At 35.3% G+C, this 22324-nt stretch overlaps 1 protein-coding gene across 1 annotated transcript in view; it reads right to left on the minus strand.

Moving 5' to 3' along the window:
- Positions 1-433: 433 nt before the first annotated feature.
- Positions 434-22324, minus strand: part of LOC106876684 (cyclin-dependent kinase 2) — a 49481-nt gene continuing 27590 nt past the window's right edge. Inside the window, exons 5-8 of the mRNA XM_014925317.3 lie at positions 19158-19259; positions 18609-18678; positions 5335-5468; positions 434-3705 (exon numbers count right to left, since the gene is read on the minus strand). Coding sequence (XP_014780803.1) covers positions 3604-3705; positions 5335-5468; positions 18609-18678; positions 19158-19259 — 408 coding nt within the window. The 3' untranslated portion in view covers positions 434-3603. The remainder of the gene's footprint in view (positions 3706-5334; positions 5469-18608; positions 18679-19157; positions 19260-22324) is intronic.

Consider the following 22324-nt stretch of genomic DNA (forward strand, 5'->3'; position numbering starts at 1 on the left):
CACAGAGTATATTGATTTCATTTGATGAACCACAAGACTGAATTTAGTAAGAAACAGCTATAATTGATGTTGTTATTTAGATTCTCATTATCATTTTCCATGTTGGCATGGGTTGAATGGAACTGATATGGTTGCTACAGTTGGAAGCCCTTCCGAACACCAACCACTCCACATAGTGTACTGGTTGCTTTTTATGCAACATTAGCACTGGTATCAATTCTGCTGGGACAGATGGGTCTTCTTGAGTACAGCAATGTACCAGACATCTCAGTCCTTAATCATCTCTTTTGTAAGGCTCAGTGTCTTCAGATCGGCCTTCATATCTTTATGGGTCTCCCTCTTCCACAAGTTCCATCCACTTTGTTACAAACAAAGATTTTACTATGTTTTACAGTGTGACGTCATTGAAATTATTTAAAACAAAAGAAAATCGTTGTTTGATAAACTATCATTTATTTCTGAGTAAAATATTTCCAATAAACTTATCAACTCTCACAAAACTTGAGAAATTATTGACAAAACTATTGAACTGTCAGCTAAAATCACATCAACATACATTTCATTCAAATTTCTTACTCAGTTAAATTTTTTTATCATGAAAAAATACAAAAATATGTGTAAATTTTTTTTAATAGAAATATAAAAATAAAAAAAAATAAAAATTTCAAAATATTTACATGTTCTAAAAATACACACTATCTCTCCTGGGTACTTTATAAACATTTGTTTTATTTTCTTTTAGCAAAAATAAGGTATTCCATTAAGTAAGTGGTTCACAAGCTAGCTTTACAGTCACTCCATCTTAAGCTTATTGGAATAACTTAAAGACAGAATGGGTTGATTGCAATCTCCTTTGAAATTCCAGGTTCCAGTTGGAATAAAACCAAGAATTACTGGAAAATAGTTTCCTAAGCAATCGATGAATCTTGTTTTCTCACCCTTAATTTTCTTCAAAGATCTAATTCTTCTTTTCCCTTTTTTCCCCTCTTTTAACCCAAAGACAGAGTGATGTGGGTACCTATTTCATAATAGGAACTCAAGATACACAAGTATCTCTTGAATCACATTCAATCTCAAAAAGAAAAAAAAATTTGACTGTAAAATCCATGAAATGTTGAGGTTAAAAAATTTTTTTAGAAAAACTTAACAAACATCACAAACAATAAATATGACAAAAACTTTCTTTTTGTAAGTTTCTTCTTTTGAAATTTGAGAATGTTATGGTGACAAAAAGTATTGCTGGGGAGGAAAGAGACAATAGAAAATTAAGGTTGTACAGAAAGTCTTTGATGAATGTAATGAAAATGTGCATTAAATTGCACAACTGACAACTGATATAACACTCTTTTACTCTTTTATTTGTTTCAGTCCTTTGACTGCGGCCATGCTGGAGCACCGCCTTTAGTCGAGCAAATCGACCCCAGGACTTATTCTTTGTAAGCCTAGTACTTATCCTATCGGTCTCTTTTGCCGAACCGCTAGGTTACGGGGACGTAAACACACCAGCATTGGTTGTCAAGCGAAGTTGGGGGGGGGGGGGGACAAACACAGACACACAAACATATACACACACATACATATATACATATATACGATAGTCTTCTTTCAGTTTCCGTCTACCAAATCCACTCACAAGGCTTTGGTTGGCCCGAGGCTATAGTAGAAGACACTTGCCCAATGTGCCACGCAGTGGGACTGAACCCAGAACCATGTGGTTGGTAAGCAAGCTACTTACCACACAGCCACTCCTGCGCCTGAAAACTCTCTTTTAGTTACTTAATAAATATTATGTTAACCCTTTAGCATTTAAATCAGCTGTATCTGGCTCAAATATTTTATGTTAAAACTGGCTAGATCCAGCCTCTCACACCTATCCTACATTTGACAGAATAATTTGAGTGCCCCAGGGTTAAGGGTACATTACCTTGTATGCAACCCAAGCCTCAAACTATGAGAGACTCTCACATATTCTTACAAGATCTATGACTACACTGAATCGCTGTGAGGCCTGTGAGTCAGAATGGCTGTTCAAAGCTCATCTCCTTCACCATCCTCCAGGACAACCCTTTTTCCATTTTGTCTGCTGGGACCACAAAGTGGTTGGAATTTTAGGAAATTGACCACAACAGTTAAGAGGTAAACAGCTTCTAATTTATAACAAGGAGAGAAAAAAAGCATGAAGTTATGATATTCATGCCTTTCCTGAATGATATTATGTGAGCGAATGAGATTTTGATTCAGTGAGCACAACAATGTTAACATCTGATGGACCAAAAAATATATTGAAGCATATAAAAAGCTCATCCATTCATGACATTAAACAAACAAACATTACATTAAATTGGTTCCCTTCAACCATCATCATCATATTATTAATTTGACTTTTAATAAATGCATATTTTACTCTAGCACCATACTCATCATTAACATCGTCATTATCATAATGATTAATATTTGGGAAAATTCATTGTTGAAATTATTAATATGTAAAGAAACTTTAAATTCCAAAAGTTAAGTACTTCAGAGAGGTAAGATTTGATAAACAGAGTTGCTTTTTTTTTTACAACCTAATTTACAGGCAAATTTACTGGTCAAAATAATTAGTTTATTGATATCACTTAATCTAGCTTTTTATTTTATAAAATGTTCTGGCCTAAGACCTATTACAGTAACTCTTCAGTTTAAGACCAAGAATTTCAGGAACCTGCAGTATTCTGAAACATTTCATTTTATGTTTGTTAACAGAAATAGTGAAGCCTACAACTGTCTTTCAAAGGACAACGGTTGAAAATTCAAGTAAACTAGTTGAGATTCAAACAATATAAGCCTTTACACTTTCTCCTGTCAATCTAAAAATAGGATCCAAATAAAAATTTAGAAAGCAGGAGATTTCAGATATGAAGAAATAAAGCTTATTGAGAGAAACTAAATGCATGACAGTACTTTATATTTCACACAGTTAACTTTCCATTTAAATCCACATATTTTAATCAGTTTGATCTCCAGTTATCGGGTGTTTTATTCCTAAATATAAATATAGCATTGGTAGATGGGATTCAAAGAAAGAATATGCAAAAGAGATAATTACTGTAAGATTAGAGAAAAGGTTCCTAGTTTGTATCTATATTGAGAAATAAGAATTGAAGTAATAATGATCAGAGATCTATGGCATTGAAACAATGTAGAAATAAAATTGTACATAGGCACTGTAAAAATGAAGTTAATAGTGCAAAAGAATATAATTTTAAGAAATCAAACTTGCAGATAACCCAAAGTACTCTTCCCAATGACTAACAGAAGAGAAACTGTTAATTGTTATCTTATTAAAAGAAAAAAAAAGTCCCAAATTTTGGAAAATAGAACAATCTCCCAACACTTCAATCCACAAATGGAAAAAGAATTATTACAAGTTGACTTTCCTACCATTCAACATTGAACTATTTTAAAAACAAGAAAAGTTCCTGATATTTTAAAGGACATAAAGCAGAGAGAGAGAGAGAGAGAGAGAGAAAGAGAGAGAGAGAGAAAATAAATACACAAAAAAAAAAGAAATAATTTGAAGAATGAAAATTCAACAAAAAATAATTCCTTCTGAAGTTCTTCTCAGACAATCACAGGTTTATGTTTCCGCACATCATTGAAGTAGGGGTGAAGAAGTGCCAGTCTGGCCGTGATGCGGTTCTTAGGTTCATAACGCAACATATTCTACAAGAGAAATCAGAACATTTGTGAAAGGAGCACTACAGAGTAGAAGGCAGCAACAGTGGTCTCACGCCAGCACACACACACAAACATTAACAAATCCTTAGAATAAGACTGGTTTCAAATTTTGGCACAAAGTCAGCAATTTCGGAGGAGGAGTTAATTGATTACATCAACCCCAGTGCTGAACTGGGATTTATTTTATCGATCCCAAAAGGATGAAAGACAAAGAAGACCTCAGCAGAATTTGAACTCTGAATGTAAAGATGGGCGATATACTGCTAAGCAGTTCGCACAGAATGCTAACCATTCTACCAGCTTGCTGCCTTGATGATAATTAACAATATTAAAACATCTCAACATCAGTTATTAATCTGTTGATTGTCATAAGACATCAGCGATGGGGTCACCAAGCATTTGCAAAACAAAGTCCCCTCAACTAGGGGAAGTAGTATTAAAGGGGTGGCTTTGTGCCAAATGATGAGAGGTTAAAAGAATAATAGGATAGAGAAAGGTGCTGTAGAAGAGATACATAGATATCCCAGTTGGAGGAAAGAAAGAGGGACAGAGAGAAAGAGAGAGATGGAAAGAATGAGAGAGACTGTGGTGGTTATGTGTGAATTTTATCATTTATATCTTTGTTCAACACCATATTTAGTGATGATCAGAATCTCTAACTTAAATGAACATCTAATGAACACTAAAACAGTAATTACATAACTAATTTTTAACAAAGCAATTCTGATGTAGGCATGGCTATTTCATTAAGAAGTTTACAAACAACTGGCTTCAGGGATTGGTGAGTGCATGTCTTCTACTAGTCTTTGGTTAATCAAGCCTTATAAAAAAAAGCCAAATTTAATGGACAGAAACTGCATGGTCCCTTCATGAGGGATTAGTGTCCCCTGTTGTTGGATTGTAGACTTAATCTATACCCTAATTTAACACCACCAGTTGGCTCATCATTATTCTCCTCCTTTAATGTCCATTTTCTACACTAGCATGGGTTGGACGTTTGACCAGAGCTGGCCAGCAGGGGAGCTGCACCAGGTTCCAGTCTGGTTTGGCTTGGTTTATACAGTGGGAATCCCTTCCTAACACCAACCACTTTACAATATGTACCGGGTGCTGTTAATATGGCATTGGCATGAGTGCTTATGTGGCTCTGGCTTAAGACTCTTGCAGGGGGAGTTGCCTTAAAATTTCTGTAGGACTTCTTGTGTACAGTAAGGTGCCAGATAATTTGGTCCTTTATCATCTCCTCCAAAAGGTTCAGTGTCCTGAGGTCATCCTTCAGTACTTTATGGGTATGTTTAACCCTTTAGCATTTAAACAAGCCATATCGAGTTCACATATTCTGCCTGTTTTATATTCAAATTGGACAGATATTGATGCTGCACTTCTTTGTCCAAATTCTCAACAGAAAAAAAGCATTCTCTCTGGAAATGTTTGGTGTTAATATCATTTCCATTCAAATCTAAACTTACAAATTAATTCACAATTACAGAGTAGACTGGGGTGACACCGAAATGATTTCGAAGACAGTAAATGAAGGACCTGTTTCATTAAATAACAGTCGAAGTACAATGGGCATAGAGATAGAGTGGCTTGAGAAGATGTCGAAATTCTTACATTGAGCAAGTCAATTCCATCATTCTCCAGCCTTGGTATTAGGTGATCCATGTTCTGGATTGGCCAACGTGGAAAAGAAGATTTGTAATCTGGCAAACTGGATACTCCACGCCAAGTATTCTCATCTGGTGTACCTGAAAAAAAGGTGAGAATGGCAAGTAGAATATAAAAGGTAATTGATGTTGAATTCACTCAGGTCGATAATATAGTCCTCACATTCAGTGTACATACAGTGTTTACCTAACACATTCTTAACAAATATAGACATTATTTTATCAAACAGGTATATTGGAAAGAAAGAACAGATGAAGAAAAGTCTAGCTGTTAAGAGTGGAGTATGAACACAGACCAAATAACAGAAAACATATGCATAAAGATATTATGTATGTATATCATCATCATCATCGTCATTTAACATCCACTTTCCATGCAGGCATGAGTTGAACGGTTTGACTGAAAACTGGTACGGTATTTGTCTATTCTGGCATAATCTCTACAGCCAGATGCCTTTCCTAATGCCAGCCACTTTATGCGGCACTAATAGCAAACTAACACACTGAATAACCAGATGGAGAAGGCGTCCTCCTGGAGTTAAAATAGCAGTATCATCTGTTCTTATAGAAGACTCCCATTGAGGTGGTGATTGCAAACAAGAAATATGAGTATATGTATATTTTTATTAATATTTAGCTCTTGGGCCTTGAGCCACTCTGTTGCTTCTGCTAAGCATTAATATAAATATATAGGTATGTATTGCTTGTCTATCTTTTGTTTTATTATACTTTAATTAGCTTGACCAGTACATTGCTCATAGCAATGTGTGTCAGTGTGTGAATAAATATATTACGTATGTATGAAGATATGGTGTCCTAGCCATTAGGGGTGTTGGGGTGGGGCATGATCATAAGGTCATACATTCGATTTGTGGATTGGATGGCAGACTGCAGTCAAGCAAGGCCCATCATTTTCATGCTGCTCCAGTCCACTCAGCTGAAAATGAGGACCAGCCTTAATATTAATAATGCTCTCCCTCTAATTGTCACACTGGAGGTTTCACTAGATCAATGGTGGGGAAAGCTGAGGGTACAACTATGTCTGCTTGAAACTACAGAGACATCTAAAACAATAGGCAACAGCATGGTACACAAAGTAGCTGCTCATATTGGCTTGTAAGTAATATACACCAGGTCAAAAGCATCTCAAGGACGACAAAAATACATTTGTCTTGTGCAGGCATGAGCAGACTTTGAGAAGTGGGTCACATGAGACATGGCTCGCCATCAAGCAGGCTGCACTACTAAAAAAGTGAAAGTAAATTTTCATTAGGTGTGCCATTCAGAAAGTCCTGCAAGCTGCAAGTTAGCTATCATTGGTCTAGGGCAGTGATTTTCAACCATTTTTTAGCCTATGGACCCCTTTGATTACTTTTCTATTCTGGTGGAATAAAATAGTAATCTGGTCATTTGATGTTTTGAACTCTTTTTAAAAACATTTTTCACAATTGCTGATAATATAGACGTAGACTGATCCAAATGAATCAATAAATTAACATTGATATTTTTTTTCACAGTTGTTACAATCATCTGAAATGGAAATGTCAAAGCGCGATATTCGAGCTATTTTGCTACTCAACTTCAAAAAAGGACATAAAGCAGCTGAAACTGCTCATAATATCAACGAAACATTTGGTGAGGAAATGACCAGTGAGTGGTCAGCTCAAAAATGCTTTAAACAATTTGGTAGTGGAGACCTGGAGCCTTGAAGATTCTTATTTTGTTTCTCACACATTAACTTATGTAGGGTGAACTATGTAAAATGTTAGAGAAAGAAACCGAGCTGTTTCTTGCAATAAATAATCCAAAGTAACATTTTTTTTCACAGACTCTTAAAATGCTACTGTGGATCTCCAATTTAGTATTTTGCATGTGTGGACCCCCCCAAAAGTCTTACATAGACCCCCCCCCCCCCCCCCCCGGGATCATATGAATCCCGGCTGAAAACCACTTGTCTAGAGTTAGCAAGTGAGATACATAGAGATATTAACACAGGCAGTGGTGGTCACAGCACTTATAATGATGGTGGTGGTGGTGGTGGTGATGATGATGATATTGAAATCTGTTTCCAACTGCTACAACAGTCAAAATATCTGTCCTGAACACCCTTGAAACCTGGGTTTAAAACACAACTGAAAGGAAAAACTTAACCTACTACTGCTACTACTTGAAGATGGCCAAGTGTTGTCCCTACATTGTTGTAGAGAGAAAGGGAGAAAAAAAAAAGGAAAACATTAAGGTGAACAGATATCCTTTAAATATCCATTCTCCAATCCTAATTTTTCTTGTCTGACGCTCCATGGGGAGAAAGTGGGGAGGAACTAGGATCCTTATTTGGCAATGTTGCCGAGGAAGGAGGAGATAGGGACAGGCGGGGGGGGGGAACATGGGGAGAAGGACCATTGATCAAAGTTATAGATTTGAAAGTGAAGATCACATTGAGAATAGCCTGGGGTGGAGAAATATAGAAATAATGTGTGTGAAATGAAGTAGAGAGCTTAATGATGGACACAAGTGGAGGAAGAGAAGGGGGAGGTTTGAGGGTCTAAGCCTGGTTGATGTTGATGATGCTGCTGCTTTGTTATAAACAAAATAAATATAGCAAACAGTTCCATGGGAAAGAATATGTCCACCAAACTGTCGTGTTTTCATCAAAGACAAACAACAGAAGACAGCAACTAATTTGTCAACCAAGAATCTTCATTTGGAGAAAGAATCAGTAACAGCCACAGGGACAACTGCAAATGCGTGTGTGCCTGTGTGTGTGTGTGTACATGTGTTAGGAACTCCATGTGTATGTCGGTCTGTTTCTGTATATACATATTTGTGAGTCATTATGTTCATGTGTGTATGTGTGTGCATATTATGTATATATATATATATATACACACACACACACATATACATATGTATGTATGTACACATGCACGTGCATTTGTATTTATGCATTATTTATGCATGCAATTATGTGAATATAGGTGTACGTTCACATGTACATAGTTATACATACACGTTTGTGTGTGTGTGTGTGTGTGTGTGTGTGTATGTGTGTATGTCAATATGAGCCCATGTGTATGTTATGTTTGTGTATACATCTCTGTAGTGTGTGTGTGTGTGTGTGTGTGTGTGTGTGTGTGTGTGTGGCTGCTATTGGGAATGTGAACCATTGCCAAGAAAGATATTCCTTGTCTCTTATTAGTGCAATTAGTTTGAAATAAAGAAAAACTTGGAAAAACAAAAATAACAATAATAATAATAAATGATGATAGCACAAAAATAAAAAAAAATCTATAACCACAATATATAATAATATTAATAGCTTCTAGTTATTGACCAAAAATAAACCTAAAATTTCCAATTTTCTGATCTAGACAATATAATTATATATACACACACATGCTTATACATTCACTTCTTCAAGTTGAATGTGTATGTGAGGGTGAGAGAGAGTTGCTGTGTACATGTAGCTATATATAAGCATATATGAGAATATGTACATACATATTTCAGTGTATGCACATATATATATATATACATGTGTATTTATATTTTATACACACACATATATGTATATTATAGTTTTGTATGTATGTGTGTGAATGTTTTCTCAGCTAAGTTTTTACCATCTAAAACAGTAAAAACACAAAATTTTATTTTGATATTTATTCCTGAATATTATTGAAATTTACTTCCAATTCCAAGAATAACAATAAAATAATTGACAAAATATTTGTATCGTTATATAACGAGCAAAACCTTAATAAAGACACAAACAGAAACATTAGTTCTTTTACTACTGAATATCTTCTATCTTTTTTTTTTTTTTTTTTTTTTTTTTTTTCAAATATTGACATAGAATAATGTGGTGAGATGTTGAAAACATTGTGGTTTTATGGCTGGATACCCTTCCTAAGCACTAAACTGTGATACATGATCAATAATTGATCTCCTTTGAAGCAGAAATACAGAAAGAGCAGGAGCTCTTGTCACTGCTATTGTTGAAATTATATACAAATAGCTGATGGTCCCTTTTATTATCTGTGTACAGTTCTAGAAAGTATTTTGGATGTGTGGTAAAAAGCTCACTTCCCAACCACATGGTTCTGGGTTCAGTCCTTGGGTAAGTGTCTTCTGCTATAGCCGTGAGCCAACCAAAGTCCTGTGAGTGCTAGCTAGACAGAAACTAAAAGAAGATTGTCATATATGGGTGTATGTGTGTGCTATCACGGCTTCACAACCAGTGTTGATTTGCAGTAGGCCAAACACATTGAACAACTTCAACAAATGCCATCCACAAGAGGGACAGGAAGCATATTAAACAGGGTGACTGGAATGCCAAAGTGGGGAGGGTTGAACAAAGGAGAGTGGATCAGCCCTTGATGCAATGACAAATCAGTTGTAAGTTGGCAGCGTCTCACTGGAATTTGCTAGTTTTAACATGTTGTCAAATACTCTTGGTAAGCACAAAATATCCCATATATGAACCTGGCATACCTTGAACATATTACTCCACAAGATTTTAACTATTACACTGTGTAACAAATTTTGTCCTTTTTGTCTTTGGTCAATAAGTGTTATTTCCTATTTGCTTAGTGACCTTGACTTTGTCATGATGAATTTCAGAATGTTTTTGAAGGGAATCAACAAACCAAAACTAACTGGTTAAGATTCAACCTAATAAAATAAAGGTATTGTTATCTCTCAAGAATTTTCAAGCAAAACATGGTGAAAAATTTGCACCACTCCTGCAATTATATTACATGGCTCTTTACATCTTGAGAAACGGTCTAAGCAGTGAATGTCTTCATTAGGTACTCATAGCCTTCCTCCTGCAACTCCTCTCATGGCTCATCCTTCCAATGTTTGATGAACAAGTTCTGCTGCTAAGTCTGCAAGCAAGGAAGGTGCTGCAGCGCTGCAGTGTGTTGTGTTGTCTTTGTTTGGCCCAGGGTAGCAGCAGACCCAGAGGGCAACCAAAGCTGAAATTTAAAGACACATGTAAGATCAGCTTGATCAAGTGCCACATCGATGCAAAGAGTAGGGAAAAAATTAACTAAGGACAGAACAGTGTGCAAAACCTGTAAATAAAGGAGTCAAAGTGCTTGTCCAGGTCCTCGAAGCAAAATAGCAAAGACAGACAGCCATCACACCTCAATGAAAGAAGGCTTAGAGACTACAACACTGAGAGCAGCAAGTAATGTTCTGGGGAAAATACAAACCATCAATCGCAAACAAAACATTGGATATCTGTGACAAAATGAGAAGACTAAAAGATAGGAACAGAGGGAAGAAGAAAAAGAGAGTCAACAAAGGAATTAAGGAAATAAGGGAAATATGAGTAAATGACCAATGTGAAGTTATTAAAACCGAAGATGACCTTTTTAGAGACAAGACCTTACCAAAGGAAACAAATCAAAAACAACTTACTAGAAGTCATACTCAATGGCTTGTGTATTAGCATCAATGTAAACTGTTGCAAAGACAAGAGAGATGCACCACTGAAAGGAAGTTACATTATCATCCCGCCAGGTCAGGTGACATGCCCAGACCAATGAAACCCTTCCACACCAGACATCTCAATCAAACAATGTGGATGAATGCCTGGCTTGGATTTTAGTCACATAAGTCTTTCACAAGCCAAATATCTCATCTGTGCATACTACGACTACAGATGATAGCAATTGTTCATTGATTAAAGATGGCCTGAGAAAGAATCTTATTCCATTCTTCCAAAGAATGGGCTTAAAAATCACAACTGACACAAACCTCAGGAGTGTTAACTTTTTAGACATTAACCTAAGTTTAGGATCAGATAGTTTTAATAAGGATCTAATCACCCACCCACCTGTTAATCTTAGAAATATGGTAAGCAATATAGGAAAGTGCATTTCATGATTGTCATCAGATGGGGCAGCCTTTTGCAATGCCTCTCCATATTACAATAATGCATTGCAAAATAGTAGATTCTCATGTGAAGATCTACAGTCTTAATAACAGACGTAATCATAGTAGGACCTAAAAACTAGGACTAGAAAGGTCTTGTGGTACAATTCAACTTTTAGCATCACCGTTAGAAGCAATGTAGATAGAGAAATTTTTAATCTAGTCTCTAGACACTTTCCAGCCAGTCACAAATATAAAATTTTCAATAGAAGACCGCTAAAGGTTAGTATTCTTGTTGCAAAAACTCCACCTCTTTTATAAACCAACATAATGCAACCATTCTCAACAAAACTAACAGTACTGCAGAAGAACCTGACCCTAAATGAAATTTTAAAGACCCAGGTAGCTGTCATTTGGATGGAAATGGCTTAATTAAAGGTATTGTATATAACTTCAAAACAAGACTATATTTGCACAGAAATCCTTTCAAGTACCCAGAAGACAAGTCAACAACGAGCCTGGCCAAACTTATACAGCACTCAAAAGAAGCAGTTTCTTCCTCCATTTCAAATTTATTGGTCCATATTTGAGAAGGATACTTCATATCGGAACTCAATGAGAGGTCCATTATGTCAGTGAAAAGTTTCTTTATCCTTTTCCAGGATAAGCATACATTAAATCACAAGAAAGAGCCCCTTGGATTCTGCCAACTGGCTTCTAGGTAACTTATGAGCTGCCAAATGATTCCATATGGATAGCCTATTTGGACTTCACCATATAATCTCCATTTTTATTGCACACTTCCCTTCTTTTTTAAAAAGACTTATTTTAAACAATTACTTTTTGCTGCTTTATATGGAATTTGGTCCATGGTTTTTTCTAACTAACTTATATGTAATCTTTTATTTGTTTCAGTCACCTGACTAGTCATACTGGAGCACTGCCTTAAAGGGTTTTCTAGTTAAAGAAATTGACCCTAGTACTTATTCTTTCGGTCTCTTTTGCCAAATCACTATGGGTATATAAACACACCAACATTGGTTGTCAAGCAGTGGCGAGGGAACAAACATAGACACAAAAGACACACACACACACACACTCACAAATATATGCATACACACACATATATATGTATATATGTATATACGATAGGCTTCTTTCAGTTTGTCTACCAAATCCACTCACAAGGCTTTAGTCGCCCGGAGGCTATAATAGAAGGCACTTACTCAAGGTGCCATGCAGTGGGACTGAACCCAGAACCATGTGGTTGGGAAGCAAGCTTCTTACCACACAGCAATACCATATGTATATCTTAAGCTCTTGTCCAGACAGAATTTTTTAATAACATTATCTTAATATCATTTGTGTATTTCTGAAGGTCTTGCAAGTTCTATTCATTCTTTTCTATTTTATATTATTGTATTCTTATTCACTTTGTTTTGCATGCTACAGCTCGGACTTAAGTTTTTTACAAAATTATATTTTTATATTTCTATATAATTAGTGTAATTAAACCAGTAAACCTTTCAATGGCCACCAATTTCATTGGGCAATTTTATCTATGTATATAATTTAATTATTTATAATCTATTTTCATTCTAACTGGCTTTCATTTATCACTGTATACTACTTGTTTTTCTCTCTTTGTCATTTTCTTCTTTGCATATGTTTAACATACTTGTCTTGTCTATTTCTATGAGTGTATATGCATATTTTATATGCATGCGTATGTATACTTTATGTGTTAACATGAATGTATTTGTATATTTGCATGTTGTTTTGCATGTGTTTATATGTTTGTATGTCATTTCCCATGAGTTTATATATCTATATTTGATTTCATACATGTGTGTATTTTATGTGCATTAATAAGCATGGACGTATATGCATTTCAATGTATCGATTTCCTTTTTTAGCTTCCTCACTTTCACTTTCTGTGTTTGTGTGTTCGTACATGTTTCTCCTAAGCTTTCACTGTTATTACTATTAATCTTACTCTTTCTACTTTTCTCCGGTCTGTTCCTATCAAACTTGCCTTTAATTTTCAGGTATTTTCAACACCCTAACATTAGTTACACCAGGCTTCATAACATTATTCTATCCTCTTCCTTCCCCCATATACTCTTCATTTTTCTCTCAGTTTTGCCTTCCTCTGTCTCTTTCCATTTTTGCTTTATTTCTTCTTCTCCCTCTTCCCCCTTTTTTTCTGTCTTTAGCTTTTTACTTCACTTTTCTGACCAATATCGTTATTTCTTCTTTCTCTTTCTTTTATTTGTGGTGTTACATATTGTTTGTATACTTATTTCATTTCTCATCTATACCATTATCTTTTATTGTATTTTAACTTTTAAATACCCTATTATTCATTTTAATTATTTGCAATTCCTATTTCTAGATATATTCTGTTCATTTTTACTCATTTTTAGACATATCAGCTTGAATTAAAAATAAACAACGTTTTGAACCATGAAGAATTTGTACCGGATTTTTGCATAGTTTTGAATTCTTTTTAAAAACATTTTTCACAATTGCTGATAATATAGACGTAGACTGATCCAAATGAATCAATAAATTAACATTGATATTTTTTTTCACAGTTGTTACAATCATCTGAAATGGAAATGTCAAAGCGTGATATTCGAGCAATTTTGCTACTCAACTTCAAGAAAGGACATAAAGCAGCTGAAACTGCTCATAATATCAACGAAACATTTGGTGAGGAAATGACCAGTGAGTGGTCAGCTCAAAAATGCTTTAAACAATTTGGTAATGGAGACCTGGAGCCTTGGGCATCCATTATGGTCAATTAAAGACAGTCATTGAAAAAGATCCACATAAAACCACTCAAGAACTGACAAAAGAATTTCAAGGTAGCCAGAAAATTATCTGCAACATTTGCATGCAATTGGAAAAAAATCAAAAAAAGTTCAACAAATGGGTACCACACGATTTGAATGAAAATCAGAAAATGCACAGGTATGAAATTTGCTAGTCGCTTCTCTGTAACCGGACCGAATCATTTCTTGACCGTAGTGTACCTTGTGATGAAAAGTGGATACTGTACAATGATAAAAAATGTTCTTCATAGTGTCTGGACCAAAATGAAGCACGTTAAAACCTCCCCAAACCTGAACTCTTCAAAAAGAAGGTTATGGTGACTGTTTGGTGGTGTGCTGCTAGAACTTCTTCAAACCCAGAAAAGCCATTACAGCAGAAACATATTGCCATGAAATTGCCAAAATGGATGGAAAACTGCTACTCCTCCATCCCAGACTGGTCAACAGAAGAGGGCCAATCATTCTTCATGACAACGCTTGACCACACATTTTACTAATGATGCTCCAGAAGTTGAGGGAATTTGGCTATGAAGTTCTTCCCCACCCAGCTTATACCCCACAGACCTTTCTCCTACAGACTACCACTTTTTGAAGGACCTTGCTGGTTTCCTATGAGAGGAGTTTAAAAACCAAACCAATGATGAAAGTGCGTTTGAAGACTTCATCAGCTCCAGAACTCCAGGTTTTTATGCTAGCAGAATAAACAAACTTGTAACTCATTGGCAAAAAATGTGTTGATTGTAATATATATATATATATATATATATATATATATATATATATACTAGCAGAGATACTCGGCTTTGTTGGGATTAAAATGGAATAGTTTTTTTCTTGTTTTTCTTGTTTCAGTCATGTAATTGTAGCCATGCTGGAGCACCGCCGTTGGTTGAACAAATCGAACACAGGATTTATTCTTTGTAAGCCTGGTACTTATTCTATTAGTCTTTTGCCGAACCGCTAAGTTATGGGAATATAAACACAGCAATATTAATTGTCAAGCAATGGTGGGAGTACAAACACAGACAAACAAACACAAATATACATAATTATACAACAGTCTCCTTTCAATTTCCGTGTATGAAATCCATTTACAAGGTTTTGGTCAGCCTGAGGCTATAATGTGTGTATATATAAATATATATATATGTGTGTGTGTGTGTGTGTGTGTGTGTGTGTGTGTGTGTGTGTGTGTGTGTATATATATATATACACACACACACACGTGTGTGTATATAAATATACATATATATATACACGTATATACATATATATATATACACGTATGTATATATATATATATATATATATACATATATATATATATATATATATACATACATACATACATACAGACACACACGTTTGTGTATGTATATATATATGCACACACATATATCATTCGTTTGGCAATAAATATTAATACCAAGTACTGCTGCTGTTTCTCTCCTTTAGAGAGATTTAGAAATTAAAACATTTATATATATATATATATATATATATATATATATATAATTCAACCACGGTAGTGGTTAAATATATTCTTAAGTCCATCATTTCATCAATCGCAGCAGCTTCCAAGCTTCAACTCTAATTCAGTTCTCAAGGACACCTCCTCAGCTACACTTTGGCATAAATAGCTTGAGATTTGGTTCAGTAGAAAAAAAGTTACATCAATATATCTGCGACCTGGGGGGGGGGGCAGTAAGGCACCTATTCGCCTTCAACATAAACTTTTTAATTTTAGAATAAAAGTATACTTTACTTAGGCTTAAATGATAGAAAAATGTATGAGGAATTCAGAGCCGTTAGTCACATTGAACAAAAATTAGTAGAAGAAAAGTTTTGGGGGTGAAATGCTACGAAACTTCGTGTCAGTAAGTAAGGGAGTAACGCTTTAGCTATAAGAATTAAAGAATATATTTCTAAAATGAATGTTTACTTTCTAAGGCAGCGAGCTGACAGAAACGTTAGCGTGCTGGGTGAAATGCTTAACGGTATTTCGTCTGTCTTTACATTTTTGAGTTCGAACTTCGCCAAGGTCGACTTTGACATACAGATTATTTGATTAATTTTTTTTTAACTAAACACTTTCAAACTTCCGATATTGGTAGAATGTGTCACATACAACAGGGTTTACTCTTAACATTTTTGACAAAATTTTGTATTTTAGAAGTTATTTCATCACAAGTTACAGAGTGACAATGGACAAATTTGTATTTGATAAGTGTCAATACATGTAACTCTCAGCTTTTGACTTACTCTCTGACTTCTGCCGATGATATATATACATTTTATACATATGTGTAAAAAAAATCTCATCACACAATCAAACCAATGAAAGAGCCTCTACCTGGTCGCTTGATATGCTAAAAATAGCAGCCAATGTATCCCCCTACCCAGTATTTTATAAGGTAAAATCCTAAATTTTTAACTGACACATTATTAATTATAACAGCAATGCCTGGAAAAATCATGGATTACATGAAAAATGCAAACATGGAAAGTATTATTCATAAGATTATAAACCTGGACAAGTTATTATACTTGTAAAAGTATAGGACAAACTATTACTTCAAGTAAAGAATAAGAAATTTTTTACATAAAATATTGCAGCTAAAATTAAAATTTGAATATTAAAAAAATATTTTAAGTAGAATTTGGCTAATTTACTACCTTAAAAACAAAAAAAAAGTGACTAATTAGACAAACTTACAAATTAGCTGAACAGTTTTGTACAATAAATTTAAAAGATGACATCTGTAAAGGGTGATAAATTAGAAGAATGGCACTCTTTGCTGCAATAGTTTAAGTAAACTGTTTCTTATTATTAACTTTACTTGAAGTAATAGTTTGTCCTATACTTTCACAGATTTAATAATTTGTCCTGTACTTTTCCAGATTTATAATCTTAAGAATATTACTTTTCATGATCGCATTTTTCCATGTAATATATATATATTACTCATTTACTTGTTTCAGTCATTTCAGTGTGGCCATGCTGGAGCACCGCCTTTTAGTTGCAGAAATTGACCCCTGGACTTATTCTTTGTAAGCCTGGTGCTTATTCTATCAATATCTTCTGCCAAACCGCTAAATTACAGAGATGTAAACACAACAGACTTTTTTCAGTTTCTGTCAACCAAACCCACTGACATAGCTTTGGTCGGCCCAAGGCTATAATAGAAGACACTCGCCCAAGGTGCTACGCACATATATATATATACATATATATATACACACACATATATATACAAACATATACACATACAAACATATACATACATATATATATATATATATATATATATATATATATATATATACACACACATATATACAATATATACACATATATATACATTCACACATATATATACATACATATACATATATACACATATACATACATCGGCTTGCGAAGACCTATTGGGGCAAGCGAAAGCGAAACCGTCAATGGCACCTGTGCCCAGCATCACCTTCCTAGCACATGTAGACATTCGAGCGAGATCGTTGCCAGTGCCGCCGAACTGGCTCCTGTGCAGGTGGCATGTAAAATACACCATTTTGAGCGTGGCCGTTACCAGTACCGCCTGACTGGCCTTCGTGCCGGTGGCACGTAAAAGCACCCACTACACTCTCGGAGTGGTTGGTGTTAGGAAGGGCATCCAGCTGTAGAAACTCTGCCAAATTGGATTGGAGCCTGGTGTTGCCATCCGGTTTCACCAGTCCTCAGTCAAATTGTCCAACCTATGCTAGCATGGAAGTGCCAATCTTTAAATGTGGAGAGAACCTGTGGTAGAGGTAGACCCAGGAAGACATGGGATGAGGTGGTGAAAGTATCATCAAACTTTGAGCCTCACAGAGGCAATGACTAGTGACCGAGACCTTTGGCAATGTGCTGTGCTTGAGAGGACCAGTCAAGCCAAATGAAATAGTAGTCAAGACTGATGCTGGTACCACATAAAGAATAACTTTTGAACATTGGGCTTCACGGAGTCGAAGTGGCCAAGTTCCTTTCGAGTGTTGAGCCGCACAGAGACAAAGTGGCTGAGTTCCTTTCAAGCATTGGGCCTCATGGACGTAAAGTGGCTGGGTTCCCTTCGAGTGTTGAGCCTCACAGAGGCAATGACCAAGTCCTTTGGCATATTGTACATGAGAAAAAGACCTATCAAGCCAAGCAAAATTGCAGTTGTGACTGATACCGTTGTCACGCAAATGGCACCCATGCCAGTGGCACATAAAAGCACTCATTACACTCTTGGTATGGTAGCTGTTAGGAAGGGCATCCAGTCGTAGAAAACCATGCTAAATCAGACTGGAGCCTGGTGCAGCCTTCCAGTGTGCCAGTCCCCATCAAACCCATGCCAGCATGGACAGTGGATGTATGATGATGATGATTATAGATATTCATACATATTTATAAACATATATACATACATACAAATTAACTTGAGGGAGAATCAACAACAATCAACAAAAAAGTAGAGGAGGAACTCACCTAATGTTCGGAATATTCGGAATAGTTGATCAATCTCAGAATCTCCAGGAAACAATGCCATTCTTGTTATCTAAGAAAAATTGCAAAACATTTAAAAAAATACATATGTATATAACCAACGTTATAAAACATTACACAAATACGTTGCATATGTTATGTACTTGTGTGTGTGTGTGTGTGTGTGTGTGTGTGTGTGTGTGTATATATATATATATATACATATATATATATACTGTGTGGTAAGGCTGCAATGAGGAGCATACCACTCAATCAGCAAAGGGAGTAAAGATATTATAATAAAAATCACTGGTCTCGTGAAATACAGCTATCCAGGGTTTTCTGGTCAATGTATTTCACCATATTTCAAGCTAACGAAAACAAGATGGTTAATCGACTGTGTTTGAAGTAGTTGACACTTGAATGGGAATATTTAGATGGAAAAAGGAAGAAAAATCACGGAGAGAAAAACAGAGGAGATAAGCAATGTTATAAAACACACAACAAAACTGCATAAACCAGACTGGATTCGTCATTAACTAGTCAACTTACCATTTCCACAAATATACAGCCTAGACTCCAAACATCAACTGGTGTGGAATAAAACCGACTACCAAGTAATATTTCAGGTGCTCGGTACCAAAGAGTTACAACCTGCCAATATAATGAAAATTGTACATAAAATTAATGAAATACCTGATTGGGGTTTCTTAATGAGACAAAATATTCACACTAAACTTTAGCAAATATTCATTTTGGAACACACAGAAAGAAATTTATTACATGCCTCTTTACTAGTTCTAATTTAACACTTTAGCATTCAGATTACTCTGTTAAATGCATTGATTATTTATTCACAAATTTAGTTAATCATACATTACGCAGGCCACAGTCATACATATATATATATATATATATATATATATATATATATATATATATATATATATATATATTGTTGTATTTCAGGATACTCTTTTACCTGTTTCAGTCATTTGACTGCGGCCATGCTGGAGCACCGCCTTTAGTCGAGCAAATCGACCCCAGGACTTATTCGTTGGAAGCCTAGTACTTATTCTAGCGGTCTCTTTTGCCGAACCGCTAAGTTACAGGGACGTAAACACACCAGCATCAGTTGTCAAGCGATGTTGGGGGGACAAACACAGACACACAAACATATACACACACATACATATATATATATACATATATATGACGGGCTTCTTTCAGTTTTCGTCTACCAAATCCACTCACAAGGCTTTAGTCGGCCCGAGGCTATAGTAGAAGACATTTGCCTGAGGTGCCACGCAGTGGGACTGAACCCGGAACCATGTGGTTGGTAAGCAAGTTACTTACCACACAGCCACTCCTGGTCATTCTTTTTTTGTTTTCGCCAAATAAACACACGCACTATATATTTGCTCTTCACTCGTTTATTACTGCTATTTTTTTGAAACTCATGTCCACTGTCCGTACTCTTGCTCCACTTACTCCATTCTGTTCTTCTAAGATGTGTATCCTTATGTGCGCATGCATTTGCGTTCGTGTTTGTGTGTGTGCATGTGTATGTGTGTGTGTGTGTTTGTGTGTGTGTGTCATTGTTCTTAGCAGCAGTATGGCCTTCCCCTCAACCCCATCTTCTCACCCTCATTGTGCTACTGCTGCCTTAAGACCCCAACATTTGGTCCAGTTCCTGTATCTCTCCATGTTCGCCCACAGGGTTGCCATCATTGTCACTGCCGCTGCTGCTGTCATTGTTATTCATGTTGTTGACATTGTTGTGGCTGTCCATGAAATTTCTTGTGTGTTTGTGTGGCTTCGCTTCATATATTCTTTGTATCCATGCCCTTTATATAGATTTATTTATATATTTTATCTATCACCATTTCTTATATTTATCACAGGTATGTGACAAATATATTTATTTATATATTTATTATTTTTATTTATCTGTCTCTGTTTCTTATGTGCATCACAGGTACACGCATATATGTCTACTTTGTATGCATTACCCTGTATGTATCTGTATTATTTATGTTTTTTTTTCTCTCTCTTCCCAATGGAATCAGAAAGACAGATACAACACTTCATCCACTGCATGCAGTTCTCTGGCTACAATCCAACGGGTGGGATTAGAGTGTAGAAAGGAGCCAGGACTAAATACAAAGCCATCATAGAGAGTGATGCTAAGGGGATCTGCCTGCTGTACAGGAGTAAATCTTGGAATAGCACAGAAAGGACCAGAAATGAGATAAATAAGGCCAACCCTTGGCAAAATAAAGAAGAGGAAGTCAAACCCGAGCCACATCATTTCACCATTAAAAAAATGCAGCAAGCATTTGCATATATCTAAAAAGGTCTTTCTATGTGCAAGGATGTGAATCCAAATGCTCAACGCTTTTCCAAGATTATAGGGGCTTGTCACAACGCTTTTGCTCCTTATAATGTAATCCTTGATGAAAAGAAGGAGACAATTTAAGGAATTCTCAACTGGTTTTTTAAGCGCATTGAACAACAAGAATAGCTAGCATCAGCTGTTGATGCTGAAGATCCACAGCCATCTACATCCGCAATGTAAAACACCAAATTCTACATAGGTATTGGTAAATTTAAAATAATTTAGTTTTTTTTATTACTATTGCAAAATAATAATAATTACTGAATTTGCTTTTTTAAGCTTCAAAAAGTCTTTATTTTACCATGTCTTATTGCAAACTGCATTCATACATAAAGCGCCTGCAATGTATGGTAAACATCAAATTCATCATCATCATCGTTTAACGTCCGCTTTCCATGCTAGCATGGGTTGGACGATTTGACTGAGGATTGGTGAACCAGATGGCTACACCAGGCACCAATCTGATTTGGCAGAGTTTCTACAGCTGGATGCCCTTCCTAATGCCAACCACTCCGAGAGTGTAGTTGGTGCTTATTCGGAAATTTAGATGACTTCTTTTTTTGACTGTACTATATTAAAAAATAAAAATTATTTATTTGAAAGCTTTAAATAGGTTTTTATTAACCATATACTATTGAAAAAATATTCATAAAGTACAGAACTAGGAATAGTTATTATCGGTTTAGCATAAGACAAGTAAATTCAGCCTACCCTAGCCTAGAGACAAATGACTTTGATTTAAGTTGTGTCTCCTGGAACCAATTAAAGACAGAGGGTGAGGTATGCCTGTGTGTGTATGTAGCAGGAGAATTCACAAAAAAAAAAAAAAGACGAAGACAGGTGGTGTAAACAACAAACAGATCTATTAGTTTAACGCTCAGGAAGTGAAAAAGTGTTTAACATTTCGAGCCTACGCTCTTCCATAGAAAGAAGCAAGGAGAGAAAATAAAGAATGTGTAGTGGCTAACGATCTATCATGGCGAAAACGTATATGCATATATACGTATATATATATATATATACATATATATATATATATACGAACAATTATATTCTTGGGAATAGATATTTCCCTAATGAATTTTTTTTTACACACTAGCTTCTTGATAAAATTCTTGTAAAAGAGTTTTATCCTTTTTTGAAATTGATGTACATATATATGTATATATATAATGTATATATGTATACATATATATGTATGTATATGTGTATATATATGTGTGTGTGTGTGTGTGTATTTATATGTGCATGTATGTATATATATATATATATATATATATATATATATATATATATATATATATATATATATATATATATA

Source organism: Octopus bimaculoides, chromosome 16 (assembly GCF_046866305.1).
Source record: "Octopus bimaculoides isolate indiv1 chromosome 16, ASM4686630v1, whole genome shotgun sequence".
Lineage (NCBI taxonomy): Eukaryota > Metazoa > Mollusca > Cephalopoda > Octopoda > Octopodidae > Octopus > Octopus bimaculoides.